The sequence below is a fragment of the Rhinoderma darwinii genome, chromosome 2 (assembly GCF_050947455.1).
Source record: "Rhinoderma darwinii isolate aRhiDar2 chromosome 2, aRhiDar2.hap1, whole genome shotgun sequence".
In the NCBI taxonomy this organism is placed as follows: Eukaryota; Metazoa; Chordata; class Amphibia; order Anura; family Rhinodermatidae; genus Rhinoderma; species Rhinoderma darwinii.
This window is the reverse complement of record NC_134688.1, coordinates 226,916,940-226,940,536: the sequence shown is the minus strand read 5'-3', so window position 1 is coordinate 226,940,536 and position 23,597 is coordinate 226,916,940. Positions and strand designations below refer to the sequence as shown.

General features: G+C 42.5%; 1 protein-coding gene across 2 annotated transcripts in view; it reads left to right on the top strand.

Moving 5' to 3' along the window:
• The window catches only part of LOC142742780 (S-adenosyl-L-methionine-dependent tRNA 4-demethylwyosine synthase TYW1-like), a 197,188-nt gene that overhangs the window by 40,807 nt on the left and 132,784 nt on the right, over positions 1 to 23,597 (top strand). For both annotated transcript variants that reach the window (XM_075852901.1, XM_075852902.1), the window contains exons 8-9: positions 9,624 to 9,750; positions 23,385 to 23,437. In XM_075852901.1, the coding sequence (XP_075709016.1) occupies positions 9,624 to 9,750; positions 23,385 to 23,437 (180 nt within the window). The remainder of the gene's footprint in view (positions 1 to 9,623; positions 9,751 to 23,384; positions 23,438 to 23,597) is intronic.

Genomic DNA, 23,597 nt, shown 5'->3' with positions numbered 1-23,597 from the left:
TCCCTGTAAAAATAGCCTTTTGAAATTTTCTTGGAAATGTGAGAAATTGCTGCTTTAGTTCTGAGCCTTGTAACGTCCTAGAAAAATAAAAGGACGTTCAAAATCTATGTAAACATAAAGTAGACATCTGGGAAATGGTAACTAGTGGTTATTTTGTGTGGTATTACGATCTATTTTACAAGCAGATACATTTAAATTTAGAAAAATGCAAATTTTTGCAAATTTTCTCTACATTTTGGTGTTTTTCACTAATTAATAAATATTGAATTTATCGACCAAATTTTCCACGATCATAAAGTACAATATGTCACGAGAAAACATCTCAGAAACGCTTGGATAAGTGAAAGCATTCCCAAGTTATTACCACATAAATTGACACGTCAGAAAATCGGCTGTGCCACAAGGCCAAAACGGGCTGCGTCCTAAAGGGGTTAAAGCACAGGCTTTTTGATGCATTTTTGGCACGTTTCTGGGCTCATAATTAGGACTTTCATTGACTGAGGGAATGAGACACGTTTGTTGTGCGTTTTCTGCAGCAAGAATTTACCTGATGCCTTTTTTTCTGCAACCCTGTTTTTAAACACGCTCGCAAAAAACGCTTCGTATTCACTGCAAAGCGTTCTTCCATTTTCAATGGGAAGCTTAAAGTCTTTCGGCATGTAAAACGCTGCAAAACTCGTCCAATAAACGCCGTGGGAACAAGGCCTTATAACAGTTGTGGATCTGTCTGCTTTTGAATTTAGGGATGTTGTCTGTTGTACTTGTATAAGACCACTAGATGTCGCTAGACATGATAGAACTGCAGGAGGACATGCCTGACAGAACTAACTGCATTGCTCACAATGATGATTGGGTCAATATAAAACTGTCAAAAATGAAATGCATTACTTTCCTTCAAACATTCCATCATCTTTTGAAGCACAATTTTGTTTGCTATTAGCATGTCATAACATAAGTCTTTTTTATTTGTACCTGTGCACCTCACTAACCGCATAGCACAATGCACAGATTGATTCATCACAATACTTAGGATGTGTTCTAATGCCAAAGTTTTGTAAACAAACAGCCATTCCTACGTGAGGCTGGGTTCACACAGAGTTTTTTCTGTTTGGAATTTTGAGGCAGATTTTCCTCTGCTTGCCGATTTTTGCTGTGTTTTTCGCCCGCGGCCATTGAGCGCTGCAGGCATAAAACGCAGCAAAATACGCTTTCTCTGCCCTCCCATTGATGTTTTCTGCGCCCGAAGATAGGGCATGTGTCTCCTTTTTCCTGCGAGACGGTTTTTCCGCTCGCGGGATAATAACGCCTCCACCTCCCATTGGAATCAATGAGAGGCATTTTGGCGCGTTTTGCGGCGCTGTTGCCACGTAAAAGATTTCTGTGTGAACTCCCCCCTAAGGCCCTGTTCTCACTGAGTATTTTGAAGGCAGCTTTTGACCTGCCTTCATTTATTCCCACGGTATTCGCTGTGTTTTCGCAGGCAAAAAATGCGGTGAAAAACGCTTTTTCTGTCTCCCATTGATTTCAAACGGAGGTCAATGGCGGAACCGTGGCAAAAAAGGACATGCTGCTTTTTTTTTTTTCTTTTTCTTTTCTTTTTTTCGCGGGACGACTTCTAGTTTTTATTCGTATAGTTTTGGAGCACATGCGACTTTTTGATCATGTTTCTTTTTTTTAAAGAGGCTCTGTCACCACATTATAAGTGCCCTAACTCCTACATAAGGAGATCGGCGCTATAATGTAGATGACAGCAGTGCTTTTTTATTTAGAAAAACTATCATTTTTACAACGTTAGGAGCGATTTTAGCTTTATTCCAATCAGTTTCTTAATTTCCAACTGGGCGTGATTTTACTTTAGACCAAGTGGGCGTTGTACGGAGGAGTGTATGACGCTGACCAATCAGTGACCAATCAGCGTCATACACTTCTCTCCATTGGTTTACTCAGCGCATAGTAACACTGCGTTGTTCAGTATGTGCCGTCTTATACTGACATATTAATGTTACGGAAGGGCTTAGACATTCCTTCCAGCCAGGACGGGATGTCTACTCACATTCCCGACAACGTTAACGTTTCGGTGGCCCTTACAGCAGGGCAGGCGTAATCTTGCGAGCTCACGCTGTAAATGACAGGTTACAGGGAGATCACTGTGCTGAGTACATGAATGGAGAGAAGTGTATGACGCTGATTGGTCACTGATTGGTCAGCATTATACACTCCTCTTTACAACGCCAACTTGGTTAAAAGGTAAAAACACGCCCAGTTGTCTATTAAGAAAGTCATTAGCATAAATCTAAAATCGGTCATAACTTGCTCAAAATGTATAGTTTTTCTAAATAAAAACCATGCTGTTAGCTACGTTACAGCGCCGATCAGGAGACAGGGCACTTGTAATGTGGTGACAGGGCCTCTTTAACTCTCGCCTCCTGCAGAAGAAGGAATGGAGTAATGGTATGCAATCAGGCAGGAAATATAAAGAAAGGCTTCTGCGCAAGCCGAAAACATGGCTTTTTGTATTTCCCGCCTGTATAGAGTACTGCAGATGCAGGTATGCAGATTTATATATATATTTTTTTTATATATATTTTTATTATGATAAATATTACCAGCAGGAGAGAAATAATAATAAAGTACTGATTCATTTGAACAGACATTTGCACTCCATTACTATTCTCCTGTATGGGACTTTTTATGCTGCTTCTACCCCTTGCTTTTTTCATTACACTCTCACCTCTGCCTGTCTTCTGGTTTGTCTGTTTTTATGAAATAAGATGGTGATTTGGACAAGGTTACAGCATACATTTCTCTTTCCATGGGGCTCTGGCAGGGGTAAATAACTTGCCCCCAGTGTCACTGGGGTATACTGGGCCCATCCTCTATCAATACAATAAACATATACTGTACACACACAATGCTGTATTACAGAAAATAAAACTGACAAAAATATCTCAAATAGAATACAATGCTAAAATATCAACCTACTGTGACCAAATAGTAGGATTACACAATCTCTCGCAGCCATCTAAATCTATATGTACACACATATATATGCCTGCCCCGGTATACACATTAATAAACGAAAGCAGAACCTTTGTATGCACATGTATTAATACTGAGCACAGCATGATCAATGGAGTCGAGAGTCTGGCGGTAATGTGGTGGAGGGAGCAGGGAACTGGCATATACTTTAGGAACACCGGGCTAGTGGGACGCATTTTAATACACCGAGCCAGTGGCACTCTTCTAAATCAGCCAGCTGACTCTACATAAGGCCCGGGCTGTAGCTGGTGAGCGGGATTTCTTTACAGTAAGCTGCTGCATCTTCCTCTGTTTCCCGGACAGGTCTGCGGCTATGACAGGTGAGGTTCTAGTGGTCCAAGTCTGATGCTGCTTGCCCCTGCCCATTGCATGTCCATATGATCTTTTGCGATCTACATGGTGCAGTAACTGGAGGGATGTCAAAATCTGTTTTTTATTAACTGGGCACCAATGAGGGAGGTGAATGTCACTTGGTAATATTTTCAAATCTGAGATACCATGGCAAGTAAGTGTTATGGTGATATTTGCCTGGATTTTTTTTTTCTTTTATAAATTGAATATTTAAATGTGACTTATAGTGTAATGGTTACTGATGAATTCTCACAGCAGCCTTTTCACCTGTGAAAATCCTGTTCCTAGCAGTGAACATAGTTGTGTGGCATAGCAGGTACACTATTTTATTCAATGTTTGTATGCATAAACCATGTTGACGTCTCCATTATAAAGTTTTCTTCTGCTGAAATTCATCCCCAGCAAACACTATATTTTGGCTGATTTGTAAGAATTGTCCTGTTACTATGGAAACGCAACATTTCTGTAAACCAGATTTGAACGAAAAGTGTTTGAAATGAATTCATAGATGTATTGCAGATCCAATGCCACCAGTCAATGAGTCTTTGTAGTTCTGTTACACCGCTAATAAGACAATGGCCCTCAATCATCAAAACTGCCTGAAGGAAAAAGTGGCCTTCATGCCCCACCAATCAGAGCTACGCTTTCTTTTCTTAAACTGCTCTGTAAAAATGAAAGCTGCACAGTGATTGGGTTGCTTTGGATAATCATAAATGTGCCCTATTTTGTGCAAATTAAATTTTGATAAACGGGCAGTACCCTTTCAAAGCCTTGTTTGGAAACTTAGGGCTCTTTTACACCGGCCAATGATTGGGAAAACGCTCGTTCCCGATTGTATAGTTTTAAATGCCAATGATATTCTCGTTGTCGGGAGCACATCTTCCTGTGTAAACCGGGAGATGTGCTGCTGACATGATAGAAATGTATGGGAACAAGCGATCGTAGTAATGAGCGCTCGCCCCCATACTAGCTACTTGTGAAAGGAGCAAACGAGCGCAGATCAACGAGCAGTCTTGTCAGGCCGTGTAAGAGTACCTTAAGACTTTAGTTCACATTTTTAGTGTAAGTATGTTACCCACTTTTGCTGTATGGTTCTGTTTAGTTTATTAACGCCTTCAGGATGGAGCCATTTTTTTATTTTCATTTTTCACACCCCGCCTTCGAAGAGCCATAACTTTTTTTTTTTTTTTTATTCTTCGGTCAAGAGTGGTGTGAGGGCTAATTTTTTGCAGGAGGAGTTGTAGTTTCTATTGGTAGCATTTAAAGTACCATATAATGTACTGGGAAACTGAAAAAAAAATTATTTTCGGGCTGAAATTAGAAAAAAACTGCGATTCCTCAATCGTTTTTAGAGTTTCGTTTTCACGGCTTTCACCGTGGGGTTAAAACTACAACTTTGTCTTTATTCTGTGGCTTCATATCCTATTCTGAGAATAGGCCATCAATTTTTAGGGACTGCACAACACCTTTTTAAGGGCCAAAAAAATTTCCTCCTCCAGTAGGGGTGAGTCCTAAAGCAGCCAAGGTGTCTACAGGGATGCATCTCAACCCTGAATCCCAAAGGTAGGAACATATGGATGTAATACTGTGAGGGACAGTGGTGTCCCGATGTTGCGTGGGGAGGTTTTAGAGTTCAGTATAGTTAGAACGGAAAGCGGACATGTTCATGGGAGCCTCTTAAATGTAATGTAGGGAACAAAGGTGCCAGACTTTGGGTGTGGAGATTCTCGGCAAGGGTACGATTAGGCCTATGGCCAAATTTTAAAGTGATAAGTGAGGTGTTTGCTAATGATCAGAGTTTGTCCCTTGAGCCTTGTCCGTTCATCTACAGAAGTATTTATGGAGCGTTTAAGGGATTGCTCTAGCATGTGGATTGTACTTTTTTTTTTTTTTCTCTTTCCCCTCCCCCCCCCCTCGCCCAAGTACCAGAGTCCCTTTTGCAAACTCCTCTAGAGCAGTGTTTTCCAGGAAAGTCAATTGCCCAGTGTTGGGAAGGTACTAGGTCGCAAAAGTAAGCAGTGTTTGCCATCTTACCTTTTATGAAGAGGCACCTGCCTACTCCATCTGTGCCAGGGGCTCCAATGGTATCAAGTGGGATAATTGGTATGGTGACACCTTTTTGGTTTTGGAATCGGGTGGGGCGTTGAGATATACATCCGAAAATCTGGGGTTGCGGAGATTTTGGATGTGGTCTGAGCAAAAGTCCCTCTTTTGGAGAAATTCTACTTCCTTTTCTTCCAGAGGAGTTGTATAAGTGTGGACCTCTTTTCCGCAGTGTTCAAACATTGTATCACAGAGCATCCAGTGAAGCAACGGGAAGTACAGTGGGTGAGGGGGAAAAAAATAGAAAGGGAAGGAGGAAGAGAAGGGAGAGGTAAAAGGGTTAGGAAACTTACAATTAGATTGAAAACTTAAAAATAAATTGTGTTCCGAATCTGTAGAATAGGGGAGTATAGTAATGTATTTTTTAATTTTCGTTATTCCTGGAGAACTCCTTAAATTATACGCTCAAAAGGTGCAGCTGTATGATAAAATTTCATACATCAGCCATTGACTTTTATTGTAGTTATAAAAAAATAAATAAAATAAAATATGGTGTGAAGGATGTTTAACTTCCACATTCTAGCTGACTGAACAATATTTGCCTTCATCCTGTCCTCCTTTGCCTCCTGTCTAAAGTTTACTATACAGTTCTAGTAGCTGTCTGAGTCTGCATGTGTTTTCAAAGGAGAGATGGGAATGAAGCACTGCCAGACACCTCCGGCAGCAACTTATCTTCTGCGGGAGCAAGCGATCTTCATTTTCCCTGACTTCTGCCGTCGGGGGAGCGTTTGGATACCTCCATACACATTAGATCAGGGGTCTCAAACGCGGCCGGGTAAATGGGCTGAACATAGAAACATTTTTAAGTTGATGGTAAGCATTACCTTCAAATTTGATTCAAAACAAAATTATTGTTAATCAATTTATTTGAACTATTATAACAATACTACATTACTATAATACCGCTAGGTTTAAATTTACCGAAAATTTGTGAGTTTACTCCACATGTATTTTAACAATCCAGTTTGTCGCTAAATGCAGTCCGGTGGCTCAGTTGGCAGCGTTTTGCGGACACACTGTCAAGATTGGGCAATCCCTTCTTCGATAGTGCCACCATGCCCTCTATACACACACTCACACTCACAGACACACACCCTTCCTTACCCTTGTAGATAGTGCCATTGGGCCTCCCTCTCAGAGTGGAATCTCCAGCCAGAGCGTTGCCAGGTATTCCTCTGCTTGAGGAGCCCCTGACGTCACTGTCCATTAGACAGTGGCATCAGGGGATCCTCCTGGAATGTGATCTCAGGGGCATCCCCAGAGCAGGAGACCCGGGTAGAGTGCTACTAGCACTCTGCCTGGGACTTCAGCTCTGCTCCTGATATCACTGTCCATATATGGACAGTGATGTCAGGGGCTTCCCGTCCCAGAGCAGAGCGCTAGTATAGTCTCTGTTCTGGGACGCCTTCTCTAGGGAAGCTCCTGACACTCCTAGAGCGAGCCCCAATAGAGCTATCTACAGGGAGTTGGGGTGTAGCGCTGTCAAACCCGCTGGGGGTGCACTATCTACAGGGGCTGTGTGACGGCATGAAGGAGCGCCGGCGCACTCCTTGACTTCTCTCTCCTCTCCCGAGGGAGCTACGGAGCCCCGTGGGCCGCAATTGACAGTCTCAGGGGCCGCATGCGGCTCTTGGGCCGTGCGTTTGAGTCCCCTGCATTAGATAGTTAGCTGGTTTAACTTTTATCTAATGTGTATGGGCATCCTTACTTGTTCTGTTTATTTATACTAACTGTTAAATCCCCAAGGATGTTCTATCACATGCATCTGGTTTGGTTGATAACCTGAGTCCTATTTCAAGCCTCTCTAGGGTTGCAACTTGAGAAATTATAGGGAGACTTTATAGGGTTGCAACTTGAGAAATTCGGAGTCCCCCCTATTTTTATTTTTGGAGAAGCGCTATTTTGCATACTTTTGTCTAGGGCATCTATATAGCTGTTGGAGGCGCAAGGTCTTGTGGCTCTGACACTGTACGTCGCCAGGGGTTTATAAGATGACCGCGGGGCATGCCCCTTGCCTGAAAGTTTAGAGCCTACTCTTGCGGTTAGTCAGGTTATTTGCATAATGTCCATGACTTGTAAAGCGTTTTTATATTTATAGAATTTATTTTTTATTTTTTTTGTTTTCTGGGAGTTAGCTGTGTTTTTAAATAAAGTATATAGGGTCAACAAGGTGATGGGTACTCCTTAAGGCAGTCATGACAATGTGGTGTTATCGTTAACAAGATGAACAGTTTTACCATGCTTGTTTACTGCCATAGGGCTTATCTCGAGGGGGGGGGGGGGGGGGATTAAATAATCATGCATGTTGACATGATCCTTCAACATTCCCTATTCTTATTTGTTCTGGCATCTTGGTTGATGCCCTAATACATTTACCTAATGTGTTTGGCCAGCTTGACTCGAACATTAGTGCTCATCCAATTTACCATTTACTGATCCACACTAGGAAGTCAAGATGCTCCCCTTTGTTTTGCCTTCTGTAGACTGGAAAGTGTCAAAAGTTTTTACTTTGTTATACCTACAATCATGGTGCCGAGGTAATTTACTCTAAGGGTATGTTCACACAGAATTTTTTGCAGGCAGAAAATTCTGCCTCCATTTTCTTTTGGAATTTTGAGGCAGATTTTGATCTGCCCGCGGCTGTTGCTCGAAGATGGGGCATGTCGATTCTTTTTCCCGCGAGACTCCCATTGAAATCAAAGGGAGGCATTTTGGCGCGTTTTCCGACACTGTTTCCGCGTCAAACACATGTCAAACTCCGTGTGAACTGACCCCAAGATTAGCTTTAGCTTAATTTCGGTGGAATGTACTAGATTTCATTTTTGCTTCAACTTATCCTTGTTCTTTGCTACACCTTAAGGCCTTATGCACACGACCGTAAAAACTCCCGTTATTACGGGTCGTAATTACAACCCGTAATAACGGGCTCATAGACTTCTATTGGCCACGGGTACCTTCCTGTTTTCTTACGGGAAGGTGCCCGTGCCGTTGAAAAAGATAGAACATGTCCTATTTCAGGCCGTAATAACAGCACGGGCAGCCCATAGAAGTCTATGGAGCTCCCGTAATGACTGGTGGCTGCGTGTGTGCACCCGTCATTACGGCAGCGTTGCTAGGCGACGTCAGTAAATAGTCACTGTCCAGGGTGCTGAAAGAGTTAACTGATCGGCAGTAACTGTTTCAGCACCCTGGACAGTGAATTCCGATCAGAATATAGAGCAACCTGTAAAAAAAAAAAAAAAAAGCCGTTCATACTTACCGAGAACTTCCTGCTTCCTCCAGTCCGGTCTCCCGGCCGTTGCCTTGGTGACTCGTCCCTCTCGACATCCGGTCCGACATCCCTGGATGACGTTTCAGCCCATGTGACCGCTGCAGCCAATCACAGGCCAATCACATGCTGCAGCGGTCACATGGACTGCCGCGTCATCCAGGGATGTCGGGCTGGATGTCAAGAGAGGGACGCGTCACCAAGGCAACGGCCGGGTAAGTATGAATTTCTTTTACTTTTACCTCGGAAAGGGCTGCCCCTTCTCTCTATCCTGCACTGATAGAGAGAAGGGGCTGCCGATTAGTGCAGTGCAATTTTGCATTGAAAACGTGCCCGTAAATACGGGTGACACCGGAACTGTATTTACGGGCACGGGTCTGTAAATACTGGTGCAAAACGGGTCGAATGTGTGACACGGACCCGTATTTACGGGTGGGGAAAAATACGGTCGTGTGCATGAGGCCTACAAGGTGCAACATTTTTATTTATTTTTTTTTCCTTCATGTTTTGGTATTTTATGAATAAATGCAATTGGAAGACCATGTTCATATCAATTGGTTAAACTTGTAAAACCACTTAGATGAGTGGTGAAACATCTACACAATTTTGACGTGCCACTACTAGATACATTTATTTATAAGATCTATAACCACAAATTCCCAGTTATAGTTTGGACTGATAAATAATTTTTTTTTTAAATGCTACGGTTTTGTCAGCAAATAATTTTTGTGTGTGTGTAAATAAATATTGTGATTGGAGCAGAATTTGAGGAACATTAAGTATACTGTATGTTTTATAGATTAAAGAGGATAGTTGGTGAATGGAAATAATAAATAAATAAAGAATATTTTTATTTTCTCAGAGGGACCAGGATATCGATGAAGAAGCAGGAACTCTGGGGAGATCTCTGCTGAACTCTGACAAGAAAGGGCATGAGGAACCAAGAGAAATGATTACTCCGGCTCTCCAGGAGGCCCTAACTAAGCAAGGTATGTTAAGCATGAGAACCATATGTATGGATGATCCGTGACACGTTCACTAAGCCAAATATTTCACAGAATATTACACACAATTCTTTTAACCGTTGAAGCAGCGACCTTAGTTTTTGAAACTCAAAGCCGAATAGACTTGATTTTACTAGAGGATCTAACGCCATACCTTCCTTTTTATTACTTGATGTGATTTAAAAGAAATCATGTGTTCATGTTTTGTGGAATAATACCCTGTATATTGGACTGCCATTGGATAGATGGGGATTAGATTCTCATAGTGAATATTAACCAAAATGGATATGTGGTAATGTGAGTAAAGCTTAGGGGTTTTGCTAGATTGGAAATAGATTTGAGTTCACATTTAGGTGGTTGGCCTAAAAATGATATATTGCAGGTCAGCTAATGGATATATTTTAAGTAATGGCGGTAATAATTCTAAACCATGTGTGTTTTTGCAGGTTCTCCTTGTCTAATATATTAATTTTGAAAGATTACGAACCTTTTATTTTTCACGGGCATGGTATATGAAGATGCCCAAACTTTTCCCTAGAGCTGGGTTCTGTCCTTTTTTAACATTGATGGAATGCACTGTATCTGATATTGCAGCTCAGCCCCATTCAGTTGAATGGAAGCAAGTCGCACTGTCTGGTAGAACTAAGATCACATATTAATGGCATATTCCCCTTGATCTTGAAAACTAAGGAACCCCAGTCAGTCACTCAAGTTTGCATTACAGTTCTGTTGGTTATTTGTACCCTTCCACAAGTCTACCACAAGTTTTTTAAATTCATGTTAGGCCTCACATCTCCGTTTCGTTTTTCCGTTCTGCTCCATCAGAGGAGCGGAACAACATAAATACCGGAAGTTGTACAACGGACCCCATATAATAAAAGCTGGCCATGGGACATGATGGCATTGTAGAATGCTTACGTGCTATCCCGATATTCAGGTCAGACTGGAACATTCATTCAGTTGTAAGAGGTGGTTATCCAGGCCCTGCTATTTGGGAACTAGGAAGAGGAGGACCCAATCACATCTGTATGGCGATGCCATTTGTATTTTACCAGGGCAACACATTCCCAGCAGAGTTTCCCAAACTGCATTTTTTGTGGGTCCTTCTCTTCTTTGCAGAGTGTATTCCAAAAGGGGATTGAAAATGGACACCTGCCCCGAAAAACCTGACGTGTGCATAAAGGAGTGCTTCAGAGCGTATTACACATCAATTTTTTTTTTTATTATTTATTTACTCCATTATTATACCACCTCCATTATGCCCTAAAATACTTTGCAAAGCTTACATATGCCCCCTCATTTTAAATTGAAACACCAGTAAAACACAAAACTACTACCAAGCAAGATCCACGCTACAAAAGCCAAAGGGCGGTCCTTCCAAGCCTGGCAGTGTGCCCAAACAGCAGTTTATAACCACATATCGGGTATTATCATACTTTGGAGAACCTGCTTAATTATTTATGGAATGTGTGTCTGCAGTGGCACAAACTGGGCACAATCTAGTTAACAACGGCATCGAAGTGGTTAGACAGAGAGAGGAGGTCCCTTTTGTCACCTATTGATTTTACACGATAACTGGTTGCCGATGGGTTGCTTTGGCAGCATGGGAGGCCCCAAGCCTGCCATCTTACCACACTGCTAGAATCAGGGCCTAATAGGATGCCTGTCGGCATTATGCTGAAAGGCATAATTCACTGTAATACAGCAGAATTTCAGTGTATTACATGAGCGATCAACCGATCGCATAGTCTGGTCCCCTCGTCGAACTGAGTAAAAAAATTTGACTGTCCAACTGGGATAATAGCATTTTTGCTCATAACCGCTCTATAGATAAACCAGTATCTATAGGAGCTAGTCTGTGCACAAATACATTTGTTGTCCAAAGGGACCCATAAATCCCTAATTAACCCCTATATAGAAAATAAAAGTGCTGGTATATGGCCTGATCTCTATGCAAAGTTAAAATTGTCGATCTTGCATAGAGGTCAGGCCTTATACCAGCACCATTCGTTTCTGTAGGGGAAATAAGTCCATAAATCTGTGTTTTATATAAAACATTTACAAAATGTGGCTTCATCTGATGCTGCTGTGGTAATTCCAATCAGCTGGTGCTGGGAGCAGGATAGTGGTTTATGAGTGATCTGGTGGTTTAGGGGATATAATAGTAGCTTTGTTTTCCTAAATAGACTCTATAGAAAGGGTGTTCTAAAGAAAGCAATCCTTCTTAGGGTCAGTTCACACAGAGTTTTTATGACGTGGAACCGCGTCGGAAAAAGCTCCAAAAAAATGGCCAAAAATGCCTCCCATTGATTTCAAAGGGAGGCAGAGGCATTTTTTCCCCGCGAGCGGAAAAAACTGCTCACGGGAAAAAGAAGTGACATGCCCTATCTTCAGGCGTTTACACCTCTGACCTCCCATTGACATCAATGGGAGGCAGAGAAAAAGTGTATTTCGTGGCGCTTTTTGCCTGCGGTCCTCAATGGCCAATTTTCGCGGCGTGCAGGCAGAGCAAAATCTGCCTCGAAATTCCAAACGCAATTTTGAGGCAGATTTTCTGCCTGCAAAAAACTCAGTGTGAACCCAGCCTAATGCTGCAAAAATCTGGTTATAGTTTTTTTTTTTTTTTGCAAAACACTATTTCCCATAGCTAGAAAATTATTTTAGCGGTCATTATTATTATTATTATTATTATTATTATTATTATTATATTCCTCTGCAGCTAATAGCGGTGATATGATTTGGCTTTCATTACCGAAGGTCAAAGAGTTGCACACAACAGCCAAGGCCCCACTTGTGCTTATGAGACATGCTGATGTCTTTGCACGTGACAAACACTTATAATCTATTTTCAGACCGTAAATATTTTCCTGGTTCAACCTGTGTGAGGTTTGGGGATTTACATTGTATTCTATAATGACTATAAAATCCAGTAGACATGTGTCTTATACTGTTCTCATTATGATCGTATCATTTTTCCCTTTAGACTAAATGCTCCTCTACCGTCTTTTTTTTCTCCGATGGAAACACCTGCTTGTGTGATTTAAATGACTTTACATCAATCACTTTCAACCAAAGCAGCTGCTCAGTTATGGAAAGGAATTGTAATTCAATTCATTTTCTTCTTTAAAAAAACCATGGCTTAATCGTATCGTTATTCATCCCCCTGCACTTTGTCTGTGCTACGTCTAAATGCTGGTTTTAAAATCAATATTGTAGCAGTTTTTATCTTTGCATTTAGGTACCCTACGTAGCGGATCTGTTCACAGCGGAAGGCTGTTACAGGCAAGCGGATAAGATTTAACCCCTTAATGACCATGCCTGAAAGACTTAATGACCAGTTAAAACTTTCAGTTTTTATTTGTCTGCCTTTCAGCAACCATAACGTTTTTTTTACCTTTTCACCTATGACAGCACCCCTGGAGAGACATCCCATTCGCTGAAGCCTGATGATCTAAAAAAAAGGACACCCTCCTCCACACACTGTTTGGTTTCCTGTCCTCCGAATGGGATTGTCCTGTTGGAAAAAGCACTTCTCTCTGGATTGCAGACCCCTTAGCAGGTTCTTACCTTCTCTAGGAGTGCTCTGGATGGTATAAGTCTCCTCTGGAGGGAGCAACCTTAAGCCTGGGGTAGGTACTCCCTCCTCTCCCGGTCCATCACTTCCCTCCTTGGAGGTGGTTCAGGTTTCAGGTCCCACGACGAGGGACCTTCCTCTGGAGGGAGAGCGGTTATCTCTGGGCCTTGCTCAGCTGCCTTGAGAGCTGGTACACAAGCCCCGGCGTTGGCGGCTTCCGACATATTCTGGCGAAACGTCTGGTTGCATCATTTCCAACGAGTGACGTTCCCACGTCCCAGGAAGTTGTGGTTCCGGCAGCCCTAACTGGCAGGAGGGGCTTCATGGCGTCCGAAGCCGAGGGCCTCCTCAGCCAGTCCAAGGCCTATTTAGGCCTGAACAAATGGAACCACAGTCTCCAGCATCCACTTCCGCGATCGAAACGACAGGAGAAGCAGCAGGACGCACTGACCGCTCGGATGCCACAATATCCTCTAGTCCGGTACTCTTCAGGTGGCAAGACTTACTAGGGCTCTACAAATGGATGTTTTAGATCCGTGGGACAAGAGCATTGATCCCTAGATCAATCCCTCCACATTTCATCCACAGCCACGCTGTCTCTCAAATGGTGGTTGAACAGGGAGAACCTCAGGCGGGGCAATCCATGGGTAATGGCACCTACTCTCAACATAACCACGGATGCAAGTCCCTGGGGTGGGGTAGCTCATGCTTCTTCAGGGTCAGTGGGACCGTCAGGCTACACAAAGGTCTTCCAACTTCAGGGAGCTGGCAGCGGTTTTTCAAACTATGAAAAACACTGTACCAGAAATTTCAGGTCAGAATGTGTAGATCCTTTCAGTTAACACAACGACAGTGACTTCTATACATCATCAGGGAGGGACGAGATAATTTCCACTGATGAATTTATCTTCCCAAATATTTTCTCTGGCAAAGTGCCACCAGTTAACCCTCCCAGCGAGGGACAACCAAGTAGCGGACTTCCTAAGCCGGAAAAGGTTACGCCAGTCAGAATGGTCCCCGAATATAGAAATATTTCAGAAAATAGTTTTCAAATGGGGGGGGGGGGGGGTTCCCTCATTAGACTTGTTTTGCGTCCAGAGAGAACAGAAAGGTCAAAATAGTCTTCTCCCTGGATCCCACAGACTACCCAACTGTGATAGATGCATTTTCCCAGTGTTGGAGTCAGGACAGGGGTTATGCCGTCCCCGCCCCCACCCTCCCTATGTCTTCCCCAAGAGTGATCAGAAATATCTGGGAAGACAGGGCTTCGATAATACTAGTAGCCCCCTTCTGGCCGAATAGACCAATAGAGAATGTCCTCAGATCATCCTTGACCGTACCAGATCTCCTATACCAGGGCCCAGTAATGCACCCAGAAATACAGAAACTTCATCTGACAGCCTGGAAACTGAAAGGGTAATCCTTAAGATCCTAAAGATGGTGACACTCAAAATCACATTTTTGTTAGCCATCACGTCTTCACGTAGAGTAAGTGAGATACAGGCACTCTCTGCCTCTCCTCCATATACCCTACTATTAGAAGATGGTCATCTTGAAAACTTTACCAGGGTTCCTTCCTGAAGTAGTATCTCCATTTCACTTAAACCAAGAAATTATTCTCCCCTCCTTTTGTGATTCCCCTAAAAATTCAAGGGAAAAACCGTTTAACTGCCTGGACATAAGGAGATGCGTAGTCCAGTATCTTAAATATCACTAAGGCTTTAATTGAACAGTGTCATCACAAATTTTTTTTTCATATGTTAAAGATGTTAGTGCTTTATTAAAAACGTTTATATTTATTTGTGTGTTTGTGTTTTACTTTTTCTTATTTTTACACTTTTTCTTCCCTATGGGGGCTGCCATTTTTTGTTCCATTTCTGTATGTGTCGATTAACGACACATACAGACATGAAATACGGCAGCCACAGTCCCATAGGGACTGCGAACGGCTCCCGTCCCATCCACTTCTGTGTACGCCGTCTGTGTGGGAACGGCGCATGCGCCGTTCCCACACAGTCCAATTTGAAATTGGCGCCGTCCGGCGCCATTTTCCTGTGGACCGGAAGTCGCGGCCGGACAGTAAGATTACTACTTCCGGTCGCGGCTTCCGGACTTGTGCACTTGGACCAGCGGCAGCAGACGGAGCGGACGGGCCGGAGGGAGCCGCGGCGGCAGGAGCAGGTAAGAGATTTCTATGTATGTTCGTGTTTGTGTACGTTTACTACTGTATGTAAACCTACTACACTGTGTGTTAGCTCAAAAAATGGCGACACACAGTGTAGGAGGTTAGACCGTTCAAACCCCTCGTTTATCCCGGCACTAGCCAGGATAAAGGAGGGGGGATGCTGAGAGCTCACTAGAGCGAGGGCTTTTTACCCAATTTTGCAATGCTGCAATTTTGGGAATAGCTCCATCTAGTGACCAGCAATGGGAAATATTATAAATTAGAATCTAATTTATAATATTTCCTGACTCGTGAAAAAAATAAAAAAAATTTGAACAATGTTTAATCACCTACACACTAAATGTTTAATTAAAAAAAAACAAACATGTTTTTCTGGCAACACATTCCCTTTAAGAACCTCAGAAAACTTATTTGTTCAGTTCCATTGTGCTAACAAATGTTCGGCAGCCAGTAGATGGGCTATAGCTAGATGGATCAAACAGGCCATATGTTTAGCTTATGTAAATCAGAATCTCCTGCCTCAAGAGTTCTTCAGGACTCACTCCACAAGGGCCGTATCCACTTCCTGAGGTGAGGGAGCAGAAGCATCTCTAGACCACGTATGCAAAGCTGCTACATGGAGCACTCCTTACATCTTCCTTAAGCATTACCGATTACAACTGCATACAGCCTCTGACTTCGCCTTTGGTAGAAAGGTACTACAAGCTGTGGTCCCACCCTAAATTTTGATTTCTATTGTCCATCTCTAGGGGTGCTGTCATAGGTGAAAGGGTAAAAGATTGATTACTTACCGGTAGTAGACTGTTCTATTGATTCCGTCAAAACAAGAGAACCCGTTTACAACGGTGACAAACGGAAACCATTAGCAAAGTTTCCGTCACCATTGAGATCAATGGTGATGCAAATGGAAGTTAAGATTTCCGTTTGCCTTTCCGTTGAGGGGTTAACCCGACGGAAACCTCAGACGGGACCCCTCAACGGAAGGGCAATGCTGATGTGAACAGGGCCTTACGTAAAAATTGTTTTTCACCCGCTTCCACCAGGTATTGCTGGTTTAATAGGTAAAATGCTGGTGACAGGTTCCCTTTTTAAAAATATAAATAGACAACGGGTCAAAAATAATAGATTGCAAATCTGCTTTCAGGGATTTTATGTGATTGACACTTGATCTGGAAGTTGGTAGTCAGATAGCAGTCATTATTCAGCTGATTATGCTGCTGGAAGCTCATTACTTTCACATTGATCAATGATTCACGTTTGATACTTCTCCAAATAACTGCATTAGCACAGAAGATCTTTACCATAAAACAAATGTCGTGAATAATGCACGAGCTGAACTGTTGCGGTAACCGTTTTGTTTGGACTATCACCCTTCGATGACCCTATACAAGGATAATAATGAAATTGCTCTTATTTGAACGGTAACTTAACTTTTATAAAACTTTTGACGTGTTCTAGGAATAGACTTTTTGATCTGTGGGGATCGGAACGCTGAGACCCCCACCAATCGCTAAAACAGATTATGAGCCCGTACACCACTTGCTCAGCTTTCTGGGGAATAACTGTCAAAAACAAAGCAGCACCGCTTCATTTTAGATACTTTTGGCTTCATTTTAGCAATCGGTGGGAGTTTCATTGTTCGGACCCCCACTGATCAAAACTTCGGACATGTCACAAACAAAATGGTGCTATTAAAAAATACAACTTGTCCCGCAAAAAACAAGGCCTTATACAGCTATGTCGATGAAAAAATAAAAAAAGTTATAGCTCTTTGAATGCGACGATGGAAAAACGTAAAAAATACCTTGGTCATTAAGGGGTTAAGGGTCAGTTCACACGTGTAAATACTGCTTTTTTTTTTTTCCGCACAGGAATTAGTTGCGCAAAATCTACAGCAAATCCAGTAGCAGCAAAGTGGATGACATTAAACAAATCTCATCCACACGCTGCATAAATATGGAGCAGAAAAAACGCTAAAATTGACCTGCGGTGTGGAACTTTATTCCGCAGCATGTCTGTTGTATTTGCTTCAACGCTGCTTATTTGTTGCGGATTTTCCCCATTGAATTCAATGGGGAGGTAAGTCCCGCAAAAAGTAGCAGTTGTTGCATTTTTTGTTCTTACCCAGAAGTCTGTGTTCCACCCTCAGTCACGGCCTCCTGGGAGGATGTTTCATCCCATGTGACCACCGCTGCCACCAATCACAAGCTGCAGCGGTCTCCTGGGATGGAATTTTTCCGCAGTGGACATTCAGGGCGAAAAACTGCGCTACAGTTTGGTGCGCTCTTTCACCTGGAAGGCGCACGGGGCGGATACGCTGCACACTTTTACGCAGCGTATCCGCCCCATGTGTACACAGCCTATGAGTTTAGCCTTTCCTGGTAGTCTTTTTGGGGGTGGGAATTGTCCATGCTAATTGGTGGCGGGATTTGTCCATGCTAATTGGTGGCTTAACGTTAAAATACCACTAATCTCCGATTGACTGGTAACCAAGTTTAAAAAAACAATGTCCATGACCCATGTGCACGAAAGGAAAAAAAAAAAAAGCACAGGTTACAAGTGTAAAAAGTTACAGGTGTCCTCTAAAAATTCTCTGGACTGTTGTATTCCTCAGGATTGGAACAGACGCTTTGACAGCTACTGGGCCATATCGTAAATTAGGCTCTAGACAGGGCAATGGGGAAAGTGAGGTGGCTTGGTATAATGGTAGGTTTGGTTGCCACCTGGCATTCAAACCATCATCCCAGCTGATATTAACCCTGGGTGGCTGGTGCCAGTAATCCATTGTTTTTTTGTTTTTTACAGGCAATAAGTGCTGGTATCTTTTATAATAAGATAAGATTAGTTTTCATTTTGATTGGACGCTCCTACTTTGATATGCTTGTACAGTCCTAGGATTGTCAACCGTGTCAGAACTAGGTTGGAATTAAAGCTGGCCATAGACATGAGCTATTTATCTGCAGGATCAGCTAAATTTGGTCAGATCTGCTCACAATATGTTTGATGTGGTCCGCGCTGATTTTAACGCCTCGTTCCCTGGCAGGCCGGAATTTCTGCCTCAAAATTCAGTTTGGAAGTTTGAGGCAGATTTTCCTCTCCCTGCACGCCGATTTTCGTGGCCATTGAGCGCCGCGGGCATGAAACACCACAAAATACGCTTTCTCTGCCTCCCATTGAAGTCAATGGGAGGTCAGAGGCGTAAACGCCCGAAGATGGGGCATGTTGCTTATTTTTCCCGCCAGGCGGTTTTACCGCTCGGAGGAGAAAACCGCGCCCGCTTTCCATTGAAATCAATGGGAGGCATTTTCATGCCATTTTTGAAGAGTTTTGCGGAGCGGTTTCCGCGTCAAAAAAAACTTCTCAAAAAACTGTGTGAACATAGCCTTAGCTGGTTTTCCTTGCACATCGGCGATCCCTGGCCACCTGCTGTTAAGGGAACTGAAGCGCAGCCTCATTCAATTTAATCAGCACTGTGGCCCCTTCATTCTCTGAATTGGTGCGAGTCCCAGAGGTTGAACCCCTTATGTCCTAGCAATATGCCATCGCTTTATAAGCTGGCAATTACCCTTCTAATGTTTTAAGCAACTTTGCAAATTCCTGTTGCATAAATGCAAGTTTGTTTCTTTTATATAGCTTGTTAAATGGCTTTCAGCTTACTACAGTTCAGTCTATAGACGTTTTTTTATAATATGGCACTCAAAGCTCTGTGTGCTCCACATAAGAGTCTAAATCTTTAATTAACATATGCACTCAAAGGAAAAACTATTGTGCAACAAGCTAGTAATCTCACCCCTACAGTTCACCAGTCTTACGTGCCCACCGCTCCCTCCCCTGTGGGCACTAGGAGACATGGTTGTAGGACCCATTCATACAGCAAAAATTCTGACAAGTGATATCACATAAATCTGAAAAGGTTATTATTTTTTAGTACTTTGCTACTTGTTAATGTTTGTCATTTTTATTATTCTGCTGCCACTTAGGCCTTAGGATAAGTTCACATCTCGTTTTGTGGTATACGACGACATATGCGTTTTGTAACATACGCTTACGTTTTTTGTAGTATCCGTTTTATACGTTTGTGTCCGTACTTCTTAAAAGATATTTTTCTATTGTTCTTGAGCTAAATCAAACTTTGAAGTCAATATTTCCATATATGGTGACAAAAACGTATTCGTTTTACGTATGGAAACGTAGGGTTTAAAGAGGCTCTATCACCAGATTTTGCAACCCCTATCTGCTATTGCAGCAGATAGGCGCTGCAATGTAGATTACAGTAACGTTTTTATTTTTAAAAAACGAGCATTTTTGGCCAAGTTATGACCATTTTTGTATTTATGCAAATGAGGCTTGCAAAAGTCCAAGTGGGTGTGTTGAAAAGTAAAAGTCCAAGTGGGCGTGTATTATGTGCGTACATCGGGCCGTGTTTACTTCTTTTACTAGCTGGGCGTTCTGACGAGAAGTATCATCCACTTCTCTTCAGAACGCCCAGCTTCTGGCAGTGCAGACACAGCCGTGTTCTCGAGAGATCACGCTGTGTCGTCACTCACAGGTCCTGCATCGTGTCGGACGAGCAAGGACACATCGGCACCAGAGGCTACATTTGATTCTGCAGCAGCATCGGCGTTTGCAGGTAAGTCGATGTAGCTACTTACCTGCAGACGCTGATGCTGCTGCAGAATCAACTGTAGCCTCTGGTGCCGATGTGGCCGACACGATGCAGGACCTGTGAGTGACGACATAACGTGATCTCTCGAGAACACGGCTGTGTCTGCACTGCCAGAAGCTGGGCGTTCTGAAGAGAAGTGGATGATACTTCTCGTCAGAGCGCCCAGCTAGTAAAAGTAGTAAAAACGCCCCGATGTATGCACATAATACACGCCCACTTGGACTTTTACTTTTAAACACGCCCACTTGGACTTTTGCAAGCCTCATTTGCATAAATACAAAAATGGTCATAACTTGTCCTAAAATGCTCGTTTTTTAAAAATAAAAACGTTACTGTAATCTACATTGCAGCGCCGATCTGCTGCAATAGCAGATAGGGGTTGCAAAATCTGGTGACAGAGCCTCTTTAAGATTGCATAAGTCGCCCATACGTTTCCATTGACGTCAATACAAATAAAAACGTATACGTGTAGTATACGTTTTGGAAAAGTGCTGTAAAGCGTAGTAGACTACACTTTTCTGGACGTGGAAGAAAAAAAGGATAGGACGTAAGCACACAAAACGTATGCGCAAACTACACTTTTAGGACATCCGTCCTGACCATAGAAATCAATGTACACGCTGTGGTACACGTTTTGACACTGGTTTTTCATGTCAAAACATGCACGTCAGACCGACCGTAAAAACGAGATGTGAGCTTAGCCTTATGCACACGAGCATGTCCGATTTGTGTCCGCAAAAATAAGACCATTCTTAATCCGTATGAATGTTCGTGTGTTACCAGTTTTTATCGTACGGGTTTCTCCTCTGCAAGCGCTTACTGGTATTTCTCTCTCCGCCTTTTTTTATTTTTTTTATTTAACACTAATCCATTGCTAAAGAAATGCAGAAAAGAAACCAAACGGGTAGCACATGGATATCGTACGTGTGCTGTGTGTGGTTTTTTTCTCATGCACCCACAGACTGATGTGCAAATCTGGTCTGCAAAAGCACAGCAGAATAGGGCATGCTGTGAATTTCACGTAACGGACACAAGCTCTGTGAAAAAACCCAAAAACCTGGTGTGTAAATGCTGCTACCTGCACAAAGTCCTCATATGAGGCTGGTCAACAATACCCATTGATCTGCTCCTGCATCTAACTGATGATACCGACTTATAGTACGTGCACACGCTGAATAAAAAAACGTCTGAAAATACGGAGCTGTTCTCAAGGGCAAACAGCTCCTGGTTTTCAGACCTTTTTTGAGCCACTCAAGATTTTTGTGGCGTTTTTTTACGGCCGTTTTTGGAGCGGTTTTCAATAGACTCTATGAAAAACGTCCCAAGAAGTGACCAGCACTTCTTTTTCGCGGCTGTTTTTTTACGTGCCCGTTTTTCACATTAAAAAACGGCCCGTCGGAACAGAACGCAGTTTTCCCATTGCAATCAATGGGCAGAAGTTTGGAGGCGTTCTGCTCCCGATTTTTCAGGTCTATTTATGGCCGTGTGAACATACCCTTGGTTGGTTGAAACGCATCTGAGGGACAACATAGAGACTGACTGGGTTCTCTCCAGTCCATGGCCCTGCCTGTCACTTACCTCTCTCTCTTCAACCTCTCACTAAATGTTAGGACTATTCAGATGATTTCCAGTTAGTATTAAATTTGGGAGTATTTGGGAAAAGAGACAAAAATAGACTGCGCTTCACAGGGCAATATTTTTTTTTTTTTAATATGTAGGGAGACGGAGGGGTTAGGTAATCGTAGTTGTGCTTGGGGGCACAACTTCAGTTAAGGTAGTTCTGTGTAATGGGACACCAGAAATGTAGGCGGCTACCAACTTCCCCTCAACCAGGAGTCTGTTCTGGACCGGTAATTAAATGTAGAACGCAGGTAGGTAATGATGGGGATTTTTGTTGGCGCTGCTTGTGGAAACCAATAACTAAGCCGTTACTTATAAAACATTATTTCTATGGTGCAGTACATAAAGTTTCCGTGTAGTTTTTATGTACTGCACCAAATAAATCCGTTAAAAGTAAATGCTTTGTTATTGGTATCCACCATTATCAACAAAAATCCCCATCATTATCGATCTGCATTCTACATTCTGGGTTATTTGACAAATTCCAGATTAACAGGAGTTCAGGAGTGACAGAATCCGCCAAAGATTTTGTTGCAAATATTCCGCAATATCTTGATGTGTTACATGTGGATTTGCTGCGGAATTCACCCTATGCATTGAAAAGGGTAAAATCTGCTGCTTTTCTGCGACATATAGAGAACTTGCAGCAAACCTCATCCACGAGTCTTATATAGTAAATTGCCGTGGATTTGCATAGTGGAATCAACAAAGCAAACCTGTGGCAATTCCGCAGTATCTGAACATACTCTTACTCTGTCGGGGTAAAATGAGGAAAACATGGCTGCCAGATGTCCAGAAAAGGGTCATTTATCCGAATTTATCACTGTCTGACCGGATTATATACGACAATATAGAAGCAAAGAAAAAGGTGCTAGAATATTTTTGTGGGAAATATCTATTTGTTTATGCCACCACCAAACGTGAAAACCATGTGTTTAATCACCATGCTAATAACTTTTTTGATAGATCCATTAGTACCGGACTGTATGGAGGAATATTTGGTTACATATTCTTATTAAGGAGATGTGTAAATGGAAGTGCAGTATGAAGTGACGTGATGCGCTTCTTACTGTAGGAACGACTCGCTGAAGTGTTGACTGCAGATGTTGTCTTTTTCTGCGCCGCCCGCTAGTTAGATCTACTCCATATGTAAATTAGCGGGACATGCTGTTCATGAATTCTGGTAAATGATGAAACCTCAGGAAAGCGCTACCAGCTCTTTTCCTCCGAGTCTCTTTACTTTTCATGAAATTTCTCTTTTGTTAATCGTATGATTAATACATTGTACAACTTGAGTAATGATATTCTGATTTTGAGAACTCATTTAGGTCTATAATGAATAACTTCTTCTTGACACTTTCATAAGCATTCTGTGGCAAGTCTCTTTTATCCCCTGCCTTCTTTATGTATCTCCACTGCCATATTAAAATAATAGTGGAGAATTGTATCGCTTATAAATCTGACAGCTCTGGAGATTAGGGAGAGTAAAAGTGCCAGGATAATTGACCTTGTCCGCCAGTAATAGCTTCCGGCACATCACAACTTCCCACTGACTTCTCCCTTCTGCTTTCCAGGTTACAGACTGATTGGAAGCCATTCAGGTGTTAAGCTTTGCCGATGGACAAAGGTATTTTTTGTTTTAATAAAAGTTTATTAATTGTGTCGCCTTATTTTTTCTCACTTAGATTTCTGCACTCTGACCATCGGTGTGGGTTCACACAGGCTGGTTTTTCTGCTGTGGTGTTTTATCATGGCCGGGTCTGAAATGTTAGTGAGTCGTCATTTCT